Source organism: Balaenoptera physalus (genome assembly GCF_965194825.1).
Source record: "Balaenoptera physalus genome assembly, chromosome: 2".
Lineage (NCBI taxonomy): Eukaryota > Metazoa > Chordata > Mammalia > Artiodactyla > Balaenopteridae > Balaenoptera > Balaenoptera physalus.
In genome coordinates this window covers 15524123-15539090 of record NC_138883.1, presented here as the reverse complement: position 1 = coordinate 15539090, position 14968 = coordinate 15524123, and the positions used below count along the sequence as shown (strand labels likewise).

The window sequence follows — 14968 nt, the reverse complement described above, 5'->3', positions numbered from 1 at the left end:
CGACTTGGCTCGAGCCGGTGGGGGCGGGTCACGCAGAGCGCGCGGCCGGGAGCGGCGGTGGCGGAGGCGGTGAGGCTGCGGGCTGGGAGCTGGACTCCGGCTCCCAGTGAGCGGAACCCCTCGCGGTGCTGAGCCCACCGCCGGCCCCGGAGCCATGGAGATCGGCACCGAGATCAGCCGCAAGATCCGGGTGAGGCCCGCGTCGGGCGGGGGCGGGAAGCCGGGCCTCGGCGGGCGGGCGCGCGGTTGTCAGGAGTAACGGGGGGTGTGGGGCCCTGCCTGGACGCCGCGGCCTGCTCGTCGCCGGCGCTCTTGACTGGCCGCGGGGTAGGCGAGCAGCGCCTTCTCAGCCAGGCCGCCTCGGGCCTGGGCGCAGCCGTGGCCTCCGAGGGCGGGCTCGCGGCTGAAGAAGGAACCCCTGGGAATCGGAGGGAGGCGTTGGGGTCCTGGCGAGAGCCGCGCGGGGAGCTGCAGGGGGCGCCGCAGGCGACGCCGCGGAGGAGGGGTTCCGGGGTGGGGCTGGGGGGCCCGAGGCGTCTCCCCACCCCCACTCTGGCGCCGGGGCGGCAGGAGGTGTGCGCGCTCGCGAAGTTGCCTCTGCGCTGTAGTCGGTCTGTTTTCCCAGGGCCGCCTTTCTCACGCGCACGATGGTCTTTTTCTTCCCTCAGAGTGCCATTAAGGGGAAATTGCAAGAACTAGGAGCTTACGTTGGTAAGTCTTCTGTTGTTAGCCTAATAGACTTTAAGAGTTTGCAGCGAATTTAATTTTAGGAATGCATTTTTTCCTGTGATGCCTTTGGAGAGACGTCCTTTTACCTTCAAATCTGATACTCCCTGGTTACTTCTTTTCCGTACTATCTTTCCATTGAAAGTTTTATATGCAACCTTTGTTATTTTTTCCAAATCCCCTTCTAATAGGGTGTTTTGAAATTGTTTAGCTTCCTCTGTTGAGGCTCTGTCATATTTTCCTTAATATTTGTCTGATTTTTATTGTTTTTCCTATTTTCTTTCCTTTCCTCTTGATCTTCATTTTTCAGAATTATTTTGCATATGAATGATGCTGTCTGGCATTTGCCTCTCTCGTGGTTCAGTGAGTTTTATTTTCAGATCTCTTTATTTTTCCTGCCCCTTTTTTCTTACCTCCCGACGGTAATGTGTCTTTTTTTTTTTTATTCTTTTATAAATTATAATTTGAGTGTTTACTCTGGGCCAGGCACTGTGCTTAATTATTGTCGTATATGCATTAGGTCACGATAATCCCCAGGAGAGCACTGGAAGGTAAGTGGTAATATCCCCAGTTGTACAAGCAGGGAAACAGGCTTTGGGTGCTGGGCTTGAGCAAGGTTTTATGGATTGAGACCTGCGTCTGTTTGGCTCCAAAGCTGGAGCCTCCTATAAAAATAATAGCTACCACTTATGATAGTGGTTCTCCAGGTGTGGGAGACCCCAAGGGTCTCTGAAGTCAAAACTATTTTCATATTAATAGGGACAGGGTGTTTGCCATTTTCACCGTGCTGACATTGGGACTGTGCAAAAGTGGTGAGTAAAACTGATGGTACCTTAGCCTGAGTCAGTATCTCACACCAAACTTTACAAGAAATTATCGTATTCTTCACCACCCTTCCACTTGCAATTACAAAGAAAAAAAAAAAAGAGGCCGGTTTCATTTATGAATGTAAGTGATGAAGTAAAATATTTTTTTAAACCCTGGCCCTGACTACATCTTTTTAATATGTGGTGTTAGGAAATAGGAAGTACTCACATAGTACTTCTGCCATACTGAAGCGTGATGGGTTGTCTTAAGGCAAAGAATTTGTGTGATTGAGTTGAGAACTGACCTAGCCATCTTTTTCATGGAATTTTTTTTTTCTTTTTTTTTTTTTGGAACTATTTTTGAAAGTTTAGTTGATTTACAATATTGTGTTAGTTTTAAGTGTACAGCAAAGTGATTCAGTTTTATATATATATATATATACTTCTTTCAGATTATTTTCCGTTATAAGCTATTAGAAAGTATTGAATACAGTTCTTTTTGCTATAGAGTAAGTCCTTGTTGCATATCTGTTTTATTATGGTAATTTGTATCTGTTAATCACATACTCCTAATTTGTCCATCCCCCTCCCCCCTTTTACCCTTTGGAACATCATTTTTAACTTCTAAGAAAGACTAATGGGCTAGTTACATAATTTGGGTTTTTGGCAGACATTTTCTTGAAAGTGAGCAAAGGTAAAGAACTGGTAGAGTTCGTTGCCATCAACAAAGTTGAGCTTTCAAATGAAAATCAGAATTTTGGAAAATTTGTGTCTTCTTCCATAAATTTGACAGCGTGGTGATATTAGCAAATGGTTCTTCTATATTGTATAATGAAATGTATCTGTATGCCAGTGGTTTGTATAGCTCAGTGAACCAGTATTTTTTCAAATGACCAATGCATGAATGTTTTTAAATTGTACAGGGATAAGAAAGATCCATTAAGAGTGCAGGATGGATCAATGGATTTTCATGTAACAGAGTACAAAAAGGTCATTGATACAGTTTTTAGTTTCAGTATTGCTGCTTACCTTCAAGAAACTACCACTCGTTGAGTTTTGGTGTAGTATCACAGAAGAATATCCACATTATCTGAAAAGGATATTAAAATACCCCTTTTCCAGTTGCATACCTGTGTGAGACCAGATTTTCTTCACATTCTTTTTTTAGAACAACATAAAACATGTTTATTGTTTATGGGATAGGTGTATTATTTTAAATGAATTAAGAAATCTAAAAATTCTGAGTTGCAGTTTCTAGTATGGTAAATATCAGTAGATATACGCACATGAATAAAAGCTGTTTGGGATCATCAGTAATTTTCAATAGTGTAAAGGGGGCCTGAGACCAGATGATAGTTTGCCACATACTAATTATTTGTTGTCAGGATTGTTGTAAGACTTTAACAGATAAGAAAATTGAGGCTCACAGGTTAAAGATGAAGCTGAACCAGGATTGTTTATTCTTTTATTCATTCAACATTTAATGGATGCCAGCTTTGTGCTAAGAACTTGTTTTGGGTCAAAAAGAAATCCACAGAGAACCTACAGTGAGAACTTTCTTAATTCTAGCACATGAAAACATAAACACATATTAATTGGGTCTAAATTCAATCTGATGATTCCTATCATTTATCAGAAACCTCAAATGAAGAATTTTGAGCCTATTAATATTAAAAACCTGGTTACAAGCTTGACGTAGTCCAGTGTGAAGTGTAATTGTAGTAAAGATATCATGTATTTTATAGTTTTCAAAATATTTTCATAGAGTTCTATTTGTACCTGAACACAATGCTGGAGTGGGGATGGTAGGTAATTTACTTTTTTACAAATAAAGAAATGGAGTCTTGGGAAGGCTAAATCCAGCTGGTCAGCAGCGGATTTAAGACCCAAGAACTCAGGTCTTCTGGGTCCTTGATGTTTCTGTTATGGTTGCTTCATAATAGAAACTTGGTGAGCCAAAAGAAGGATAGTCACTCCTGTATGCTCCTCTTGAACTCACCTGTCTCAGCTGTTAACATATTAGCACAGCTTCTCAACTTGTTTGCCTCTGCTTCTTGACTGCAAGTTTCTTGAGGGCAGAGACTTCATATTGGTTGTGTCCCAGTGGCCTAGCAGAGCACCAGATTTTTTCATAAATGTTGATTAAGTGGGTAAACAGGGGTCACCATTAGACTTTGAAATATACATTATTTGTTTACAGTTAGCTCCCTAATTATTTGAATGTATATGTATCATGGTCCTTCTGGAAAGGGTGACTTTCTAATCCCTTTCTTTGTGCTGGAGTACTGGAAACCTTTTTATGGAAACAATCCTTTAGTACATATTTGAATATCTATTTTCCAGGCATTGAGTGGGATACAGAGATGAGCAACTGTTTGTTAAGAGTTGATACGGTTTCATTTGTGTGTTTCTTTAAAATGGAGTACTTTAGTGAGATGGCAGTTATAATTCAGAGCAGTCTTAAATTCACATTTTAGGAAGTATGAACTTGCAGGAACCGTCAACATTTTACTGTTTTTCAGTACATAGATTTCAGATGAACTTGAGAATGCTATTAGAATTCTGTAGGAATGTATCATGAACACTTTATTTTATTTATTTTTTGGCCATGCCACAAGGCTTGCGGGATCTTAGTTCCCAACCAGGGATTGAAGCGCCGAGTCCTAACCACTGGACTGCCAAGGAAGTCCCAGGAACACGTTAAGTTTTCATTAGATTCTCATTTCTCATTTTGTGTCTACTGAGAGAACGATGTTATGAATTTCTAACAGCCTTGTTGAAATATAATTGTTATACATTAAACTCCACCTGTTTATAGTTTGCTGTGTCTTGATATATCTACACCATAATCAAGCTAATGAACATATCCATCACTTCCAAAAGTTTCCTTTTGGGTTTTCCTGGGGCTCTTTTGTATCCTTCCCTACCGTCTGTCCTTGTCCCCACCCTGTACCAGAGCAACTGCTGATCTCATTTACATAAAATTTTATAAAATGCAAACTAATATATAGTGTCAGAAAGCACAGCCTATTTGTTTTCATTATTGACATTATGAGGGAGAAAAACTGTCAAGAATGCCGAAGCACCCCAACTTTGTTTTCCATTCCTGGGTTACCAATGGCAGCCTATGGTAGGGACACTTTGTGTAAATAAGCTATGAGGCTTATTTACTAAAGTTGCCAGAAAGCAGTGGGAGCCTTTTGATACTTTACAAAGAAAATAACAAATGACCAGTTACTTGTTGTTTTATCTCCTCACATTGAATTGCATGCTTCTAGCAAGTATTCTGATTTCTCTGTTACCATTTGTAGATAGGGCTTTAGTGTATTTGTGCTTTTCTGGAACTGGACTTTTGGTATTTCTTCTTGAAACAAATGTCTGATAGTAGTTCTGAAATGAACCTTTCTGCCTACATAGAAATGTTGTGAATATTTAAGGTATTAAAGAATCTAAAGGAATTTTTTTTGGTAGGGATCAAAGTTCCTGATAAATAGCTTTTGCTTTCTTATCTTTTTATTGTGGTGGTTTTGGGGTTTTTTGGTTTGTTTTTGGTCATAATTCACTGTTAGGAGGGCATAAGAATGAAGCAATGAGTTGAGTAGAAATCATTTAACTAATCTTAAGATTAAATTTTTTAAATGATATATAATTTTGGGGTGGTTTTAGTTTATTTGATGTTGCTGCAAGTTTGTTACCCTAATTAAAATCTGCCTTTACCAAGGATAAAGGTGTTCCTTGAGAAATGAGTGTCATTTTGAAACAAACATGCACAAAACTGAACACAACTCAGTATTATTCTTGAGAAATGTCCAGTATGCTTTCTGGAAGCTTTTCTGAAGTTAATGAGCATTATTAAAAAAGCTTAAAGGAAATGAATGCACTCTCAAGTTTGATACTGTAATTCAGAATATCTAGTTGTATAAATATTTATTAGTTATTCCTAGTTCCTGTTCTTCTAGTAATTGAAATACTTATGGAATAAAGAGAAAGAAAGCTATACTTTTTGTCCAGCATAATACCACTAGAGCTGACATTCTTAGAGCTACATCTATATTTTCAAGCACATCAGCTTCAAGTAGAAGAAACTATTAAGGAAAGCATAAAAAGTTTTTATATACTTTTCCTTTTAAATAGATGAAGAACTTCCTGATTACATTATGGTGATGGTGGCCAACAAGAAAAGTCAGGACCAAATGACAGAGGACCTGTCCCTGTTTCTAGGGAACAACACAATTCGATTCACCGTATGGTATGTTTCTGAATATTTACCCCTCAGATCAAAGTTTGGCTCAAGTCAAGAGTAGGTGTTCTGTCTGAAAAGAGGTTCTTGACACGGGAGTCAGATTCAGTGTTGTGAGGCAGGTTGTGAGCGTTGAGAGCACAGCCTGTGGAGCCAGACTGCCAAGGTTGAATCCTGGATCTACCTCTTTCCTTGGTTTCTCCATCTGCAAAATGGGTATCGTAAATCACCTTTATAGGGTGGTTGTGAAAATTAAATAAGCTAATACATGTAATGTGCTCACAGCTGTGCCTGGCCCATAACAAGTCCTTAGTATGTGTTGACTGTAGTTAATACGTTTCTTTTGTAAACTTCAGCATGTTATCATTCCTTTCCCTCCACCAAAACCAGTTATAGATGTTTTTTGGACTGGGTTGACTTCCTGAATTGCTTTCTTCAGTCAGCTAACTTAAGAGGCAAGGTTTTTTGACAAAATTTCAAATCATTTTTTTAGTTCGGAGCTTTTTGAAGTTTGGAATTTTGAAATAGGCAACTTTGTGTTCAAATATAAATCAGTATTTTAATTTTCAGTGTCCTTTTTCAAACCACATATTCCTTTGGTTGAGAATACTGACTAAAAGCATGAGATTTAATTTATGAAGGCAGGCCAGGTTCTGGTACCAGGTTTGAGGTAGAGTGAGAGCTGGGGGAGGGTAATGATGTGGCTGAGAATAGAGCCGGAAGGATCATGTAAAGGTCCTCACTGGGAGCCACCAGTTGCAGCACAAGTTGACAGATGGAGCAAAAGTTACATGAGCAGAGTGGCCTGCTTAATTTGAATGGCGAGAGACTGGGAGACCAGATAGGCAATAAGGAGGGATATGAAACTGGTTAACTTGCCTTTAAACCAAAGTTTGTCTTAAAGGCATTTTGGCCCCAGTGGGCAACTGTATCCTTTATAACTCTGGTGAAACTTTCTTGAAATTCCACACAGAATTCTCTGGGTTTATATTACACATTTTTGAAGAACATTGAGTGCAGCGGTTGTCCCTTAAATGTTTTGGTACATACACTCCTACAGTGTGGGTGACCTAACCCACTTATTATGGTTTGTCCCCAGAGTTTACCAAAAGAAGAGAGATCATGGTGCTTTTGACTGGGGAAATTACCATTATCAAGAGTACTGCCTTTTTTTTTTTTTTTTTTAATCCTTCAGCAGTCCAGGTACTTGTTTTGTTTCACGTACATTTTTTATGACTAGACTTTTGGTTCAACATTTGGATCACTTTGAGTCCCAGTAACGTAATGTGGGACATTGACCTAGTAGATCCTTTCTCAGATAACTTGAGGGAGTGCTTTAGACAAATTTCTTACATAAGCAGACTGCCAACTGAATTTGAATTTAAAATCACATTAATTCAACTCTTTCATCTTGCCATAAATTTAATTCTTTACCATGTACTGATGAAAGTGATGGTGTCTCTGTTTTGACACTTTGCTTTCTTAAGTGTTCATTTACACCCGCCACAAACAGACTCTTCTGATTCTTTGGAGCCCTGCAATAACTGTGTCCTAGGGGGTAGTGGCATGTGCCTGGGTTCTGGGTGAAACATTATTATAATGAGATATTTCTGGTGTTTTTAGGATGCCTGGCCTCCTGGAAGGATTGTAAGACAATTTTGCCTTGTACATAACTACTAAAATAGGTTATATTATAATTAAGGTTGTGGCTTGTTTACAGCATTAGTTTTGAAAACAGTAGTTATAGTGAAGTGATGTAGTATATTTTGAGATTAAAGTTTTTTCACGTCTCAGGATTAAGTTCTTCCAGAAACCATCTATGTAGACAAAAAATAAATTTAAACTGTGCTTAAAACAATTTTAATAATGTTACATTACGTTTATGGTATTTTATTTCCTTTTATCTACCTTGAATCTTTAGTTCTTTTGAAACAGAATGATATTCTTTGTGGATCAGCGCTGTGTGGTCAGATGATAATCCTTGCCCTTATTTTTACAGATGCTAGATGTTGAAAATAGTGATGAAAAAATAAGATTTTTGATTATTCTACAATATTTATGTACAGCCTTTTTTTAAAAAATGTAAAACTTAATTTTAATACTATTTATCCATTAAATTCCATTCAGTACCATCTATCAGTGTTTATCTGAAGACTAGATCTAAAATGTCATCAAATTTAGAGTGACAGTTGAAATCCAATGTTTCTTGATTAACAGAAGCTTTAACTTTTTTGGTTTGTTTTTTCTTTTAGGCTTCATGGTGTATTAGATAAACTTCGTTCTGTAACAACTGGTAAGGTTCATAAAAATGATGTCCGGGTTTTTTTGGAATTTGCTAGAGCATGTGATCATTTTTCTGTAGTCATTTATACTGCTTTGGGGAAAAAACCCATAAATTTGAAAATGGTAGTTCATTTGAAGTTTTTAAGGACGCCCACATATTTATGAATTTAAAAGCAATAAACTTAATATAATTCGAAGATGATTTGAACAAGGGAAGGGAAAGTATGCAATTTATTCTAAGGAAATAATTGTGGATGTGTGCAATGATTTAGCTTCAAGGATATTTCAGTGTTTTATAATTTAAAATTAAAAGTCCAGTAATAGTAAATTAGGTATATTATTATATCACTATGTATGGAATAATATTCATCCATTAAAAATGTTGTGGGAGAACACGTATTTATTGCTTTAAAATTGGTGGTGAAGAAGGGGAAGGTTCAGAGTAATAAAAATAGCTTCAAGAGACCATGTGTTTTTCTTTCTAGACCCCTCTAGTCTAAAGTCTTCCGATACCAACATCTTTGATAGTAATGTACCTTCAAACAAGAGCAGTTTCAGTCGAGGAGATGAGCGAAGGCATGAAGCTGCAGTGCCACCTCTTGCAGTTTCTAGCACTAGACCTGAAAAAAGAGAATCTAGGGTTTCTACAAGTTCACAGGAGCAGAAAGCCACTAATGTCAGGTAAGAGTCTTGTGTAGACCTGTGGGCAGGTGGGTGTGTGTATTTGACATTTACATTAGTTAATATGTCTTTAAATTGCTGTTTTCAGAAATTTTTGGAAATGAGGTGGTCATGAGCAGTTTTTTGGAATAAAATAATGAAGGATAAGACCAAAGTATGATTACCTTTTATATAAAATGTAAATCAAAGTTTAAAAAAAATGCAATTTCAAAGTAGTTTTTAATGGACTACACAAAGGGATTATCCATACTTTTTCATTAAGATGTATCTAAATATCCTTTGAAGAGTTGAAGATACTGCTCTAAATTGGTAACACACCCTTTTTGGTTTTGTTTTCATTTTTTAACAGACAGACTTACGATGATGGAGCTGCAACCCGACTAATGTCAACAGTGAAACCTTTGAGGGAGCCAGCACCCTCTGAAGATGTGATTGATATTAAGCCAGAACCAGATGATCTCATCGATGAAGACCTCAATTTTGTGCAGGAGAATCCCTTATCTCAGAAAAAACCTACAGTGACACTTACGTATGGTTCTTCTCACCCGTCTATTGAAATTTATCGACCACCTGCAAGTCGAAATGCAGACAGTGGTGCTCATTTAAACAGGTTGCAGTTTCAACAGCAGCAAAACAGTATTCATGCTGCCAAGCAACTTGATATTCAGACTAGCCGGATATATGAAACAGGACGTTTGTGTGAACCAGAAGTGCTTAACAGCTTAGAAGAGACTTATAGTCCCTTCTTCAGAAACAGCTCAGAAAAGATGAGCATTGAGGTTTGTATATACTTTTAAATTCTGACTCATGAGGCTGAAAATTGTCAGTTCTTAATACTAAATTGTACATGGAATAACTAAACACATACTGCAAGTTTGTTTTAAACTGATTTCTGTGCTGCTCAACATAATACATCAGTCAGATTTTCCTCTCCACAATATCCTCTACAGATACTTTACATCTTGTTTACTTTCCTGGATGCTAACATTTGAGATAGCTTTAACCTTACCTTATAATTTTGCGAGGATTTTAGGTCAATATTAGATCCTTCACAGCAACTGCTAGTAAACAATTGAGTAACTCCATTTTATTGGTTTCCTCAACAGTGCTACATGCTGCTGTTTATAAATGAATGTAAAGCACTGGTTTTTGTTTTAGCTAAAGGTTGGCTATTGGAGATATTACTTGTATTTTTATAAGAAACCAGGGAAATAGCCCATGAATTCTTAATGTGCTTGGCTTTTTCTTGAAAAGAAGAAAGTATTCTGTAGTAGAATTTTATTTTCTGAGACTAGGTAAGTGGAAATTTATCTGATTGCAGGAAGAAAACTTTCGGAAGAGAAAGTTGCCTGTGGTAAGTTCAGTTGTTAAAGTAAAAAAATTCAGTCATGATGGAGAAGAGGAGGAGGAAGATGATGATTGTGGGTCCCGTACAGGAAGCATCTCCAGCAGTGTGTCAGTGCCAGCGAAACCTGAACGGAGGTACCTGAACATGTCTGTACATTAATCTTTCATCGCCTGGTGTTGTCTTCTGGGTTCCTTGAAGAGGGTATCATGAAAATATAAATTTAATACCATGTAAGACTTTTCCATTGGTTTTTGAGAAACACATTAATGAAAGAAAAGTTGCCTAAAATTGGAGAAGATTGCAAAGAATATTAAAAACTGTAATATGGGTGGGAGGAAGGTTGATCCAAATTCATTATTTTAAAAAGTTATAAGGTTCTCACCCAGTTGGCATTTCCTAAAAACTACAGCTAGTCTGTTCCAAACCTAAGAGAAGGCTGTAGTAAAGGTATAGTGGATGGCTAGCATGTAAAGAACTCAAATCTAAAATTTAATCAGAATACCTTTCTTAACTTTTTTAGACCTTCACTTCCACCTTCCAAACAAGCTAACAAGAATCTAATTTTGAAGGCTATATCTGAAGCTCAAGAATCCGTAACAAAAACAACTAACTACTCTGCAGGTAATTTAAATGTATTATGTTGACATTAAATAAGAGATTTCTATAAGTCTTGAGTAAGCTATAGATGATTGCTCCTCAAGTTGTGATAAAATAAAGATGCCTGCCAGATGTCAGGACCAAGGTGAGGTTCAGAGAATGATTAAAAGGAGATTTGACCAGTTTGAGAAGCTTTCCCAACTGTCAGTGGAACTTAGTTCTTTGAGCAACTGTAATTAATGCCTTTTACTCCCTCTTTCTAATGTATGTGAAATATATAACGGAAATCTTAAAGGGAGTTTTGATAAATGTGAGACTTTCATATTTATAGCATTAGAGTCAACATTAGATATGAATTTATGTTATTTAAAAGGGAGCAAAATTGGAAAATATTAAGAGGCTGAAATTAGAAAAATTTGTCTAGTATATGAAAAGCTTGGTTTCTTTCCTCTCGGTAGAACCCATTACTCTGTGCCCCACGTGCTATAGCCAATATGTAAAATTTTCTGTTAATAAGCTGTGATGATTATCCACTCTAAATTTTTAAATTTTATTTTTGCTATGGATTTGATGACTGTTCTTTTCGCATTGTTCTGCTTTTCTATTCTCCTTTGCATCTCTTTATGTGACCCCTTTCTAAAGTGAAATAAACTGTAAGCTAGCAACTTTGAGCCTGATAGTCATCTGTCCCCTTGCTTCTCCTCATCCCTAATTTAACCCTGAACATAAACAGCTTTTGGCTTATAGGGTAAGGATTATCAGGCAAAGGCCAACACTTGACATAACAACTCATCTGTTTACATTCTCTTTTTTGGTCTGTCAGCAATATTGAGTGTTTACAATGATGAGAAATTTAGACTTATCACTGTGACCTTAATTTCCTGCTTTTGTAATTGGAGAGTTTTCATAATTCCAAGTTTTTTGAGAGAGAGCATTGAAATTCTTTCTTCACCTAGGTTATCTAGATGACAGTTTGAAATTGTTATAGAACCATGAAGCAGAACCCAGACTGCATTTGGTTAAAAATGAATACATGTGTGCTGCAGTGTATTTATGGCATGTAGTTTAAAATGTATAAATGTTGTTTACTTAAGTATGGGTAACTAAGTCATAGAATATTATAAGGAAAAATGAGGTGTCTATGAACTGTTTCTAACTCCTCATGTATTCTAAACTCAAGAAGGCATTTCTATTTAATATGATATTCACTGTTGAGTTTTGAACTATTACTTCATTTGGATTTCCATCTTTTTTGCTTTTTATATAAAAGTCTCACAGAAACAGACACTTCCAGTTGCCCCCAGAACTCGAACTTCTCAAGAAGAATTGCTAGCAGAAATGGTCCAGGGGCAAAGCAGGGCCCCCAGAATAAGTTCCCCCATTAAAGAAGAGGAAACAAAAGGAGATAATATAGACAAAAGTCAAGGTAATAATTTAAATGATATTTCATTGCCTATTGCACTTTTTTCATGAGGCATTAAATATTTTCCAGTGGGTATTTATGAAATGTTGGTTATACTATGAGAAAAGGGCTTAATAGGCCCCCAAATAGAATAAGAGACCATGAGGAAAGTCTATACCTACACTTTTTAGAATTTAAAAAATCTTATCATTAGGGAAATTTTTAGTGTTCTCAGAAGTGGAGAGAATAGTGCAATGAATTCCCATGAACCCAGTCACCTAGCATTAATAATTGCCAGTCTTTAGAAAGCTTCTACTTAAAGATACATAGATACCTACATTCTTCCTTTTCTTCTTTTTGTTAATCCTACCCCTCTTCTATTGAACTTGAAATATTTAAATCTCCCCTCTCTGAGCATCCTGTCTCTGACCTGCCAGAACTGCCTTATTGTCCCAGTGATACTGCTTTATCCCCTTGTGCCTGACATATTTCCAACTGATCTTTCTGCTTCCTTTCTCTCAACCTCCCACCCCCAACTCTTGCACAGACTCTCCTGTCTAAAGTGTGACTCTGATCATGTGACTCCTCTGTGAAAGCATTTATAGCTTCTCTCCCTACTATGCATTATCCAGGGCTGCTGTCATCAGCTTGGCCTTTAGGCAGCTTCTGGTCCCTGGGCCTGCCCAGCCCTTCTCTAGTGCTCTCCAACCTGTTTCTTCTGTTCCCATCAGGGAAGAGTCTAGTTCTTTTCCTCTTCTACTGAGATCTGATTAAAAAACCCCACCGAAACTATGCTCATCATGACTTAATACTTTTACAATGCTGGAATACATTTTTTCATTCCTCCTCAGCTGTGTCCTTTAAATTGTTCCAGGTTCATCTCAGATTTACTTGTTTTGTAAAGCCTTAACGATTCCATCCTATATTTGTCTCTTCTCTCTTTTTTAAAAGAAGTCTGTGACTATGGTGTGCAATTTGGTCTGTCAGCATTATGTGCAGTTCCAATAAATCATGGACCTGAAAATGGGAAAACCCTTAAAGTAGCCAGTAGGTACTAATTGGGCCAATTTGTGAAGAGTAGTTGGAAACTGGGATTGGAGCTTTAGTAAGGATTTGCAGTGAATTGAAGTCTGTCAGACAGTTTTGAATCTGTAATTTCATGATGGCATTTTTTTAGTAAACCCTTAATTGGTCCTTTCAGAGGATAATAAATACTAATTCATTGTCTTGAAGACCAGAGAAATAAAATAATTGAGCATTTATGCTGTCTTTCCTTTAAGGATGGTACCACTGGGTATCAAAGTAGTATAGGAGTTAGTACTTGTTTTTTTTTTTTTTTAATTTTTATTTATTTATTTATATTTATTTTTGGCTGTGTTGGGTCTTCGTTTCTGTGCGAGGGCTTTCTCTAGTCGTGGCAAGTGGGTCCCACTCTTCATCGCGGTGTGCGGGCCTCTCACTATCGCGGCCTCTCTTGTTGTGGAGCACAAGCTCCAGACGCGCAGGCTCAGTAGTTGTGGCTCACGGGCCCAGTTGCTCCGCGGCATGTGAGATCCTCCCAGACCAGGGCTCGAACCCGTGTCCCCTGCATTGGCAGGCAGATTCTCAACCACTGCGCCACCAGGGAAGCCCAGTACTTGTTTTTGTAAGTGAAGTTTTATTGGAAGCAAACTATGCCCATTTATTTATGTATTGTCTATGGCTGCTTTTATACTACAACCACAGGGTTGAATAGTTGCAACAGACCATAAAGCCCACAGAATTTAAAATAGAAAATGTTTGCTACCCCTTGTGATATAGTAGATGAAGGAAGCATCTTTTAAAATTATTCTGAATTATAATGATAGAATTATAGTGGTTTTTCCCAACTAACAGTGAGTTAATGAATCTAGGCACTGATAATTAATGGCTACTAAAATGGTTTTTAAAGTGAAAATCAGCCATTTTGTGCCTTCCAATGAAAGAATAAAACACTCCCTTAGTCTTGCCAGAGGATTTGAACCTGAGTGATCAAGCCTCTGATGCAGCAGTCAGCTTGCAAGAAGTACAGAGGCCAGAGGAATATGTTAATTGCTGCACCATGAGTGTGCAACAGGGAAAGTACCCTCTCTGGGGCACTGTATAGGTCAAACAGCCAGAGAATTCTAGATTAAAAGACTTAAAAGACAAAAGGGGCAAGATTAATCTATAGTGTCTAGGTACGTACACTTGTGTGATAAAACCACAAACTGTAGATGTTACTATAAAAGGCGTATGGTGGTTACTTTTGAATAGGACTGATTATATTGGAGTACATGAAGGGAGGCTTGTGGGGTGGCTTACATAGTCTGTTTTCTTGATCTGAATGGTGGTTATAAGGGTGTTTCGCCTTATAAGAACTCGTTAAACCCTTACTTTTGTGTGGCTTTCTGTATCATCGTTTTGTTTTAAAGTAAAAGGTTAAAAAACTGAAAAGGTATCAAGTATGTCTACTGATGAGGACTGTTAATACTCTTCCCGGTACCATTTGTTTGCAAGCGTGAAGTGACACACTGCGAAGTCATTAATTAGTATGCTTGCTCGCTGTTTTGTAGCTTTGTCTGTGACAGGTTTTTTTTTTTTTAATAAATTTATTTATTTATTTATTTATTTATTTATTTATGGCTGCATTGGGTCTTCGTTGCTACGCACGGGCTTTCTCTAGTTGTGGCGAGCGGGGACTACTCTTCGTTGCAGTGCGCCGGCGCATTGCGGTGGCTTCTCCTGGTGCAGAGCACAGGCTCTAGGCGCGCGGGCTCAGTAGTTGTGGCTCGTGGGCTCTAGAGCACAGGCTTAGCAGTTACGGCACACAGGCTTAGTTGCTCCGCGGCATGTGGGATCTTCCCTGCCCAGGGCTCGAACCCGCG

At 38.1% G+C, this 14968-nt stretch overlaps 1 protein-coding gene across 12 annotated transcripts in view; it reads left to right on the top strand.

Annotated features, from left to right (window-relative positions):
* Positions 1 to 14968, top strand: part of ZC3H14 (zinc finger CCCH-type containing 14) — a 38470-nt gene continuing 23502 nt past the window's right edge. For 6 of the 12 annotated variants that reach the window (XM_082451277.1, XM_082451281.1, XM_082451286.1 and 3 more), the window contains exons 1-9: positions 2 to 190; positions 669 to 711; positions 5667 to 5781; positions 8025 to 8065; positions 8541 to 8736; positions 9086 to 9515; positions 10058 to 10218; positions 10605 to 10705; positions 11952 to 12107. In XM_082451277.1, the coding sequence (XP_082307403.1) occupies positions 155 to 190; positions 669 to 711; positions 5667 to 5781; positions 8025 to 8065; positions 8541 to 8736; positions 9086 to 9515; positions 10058 to 10218; positions 10605 to 10705; positions 11952 to 12107 (1279 nt within the window). In that variant the 5' untranslated portion in view covers positions 2 to 154. Of the gene's footprint in view, positions 191 to 668; positions 712 to 5666; positions 5782 to 8024; positions 8066 to 8540; positions 8737 to 9085; positions 9516 to 10057; positions 10219 to 10604; positions 10706 to 11951; positions 12108 to 14968 lie in introns of those variants that run through there. The other 6 variants (XM_082451278.1, XM_082451282.1, XM_082451279.1 and 3 more) reach the window with 4 other exon arrangements.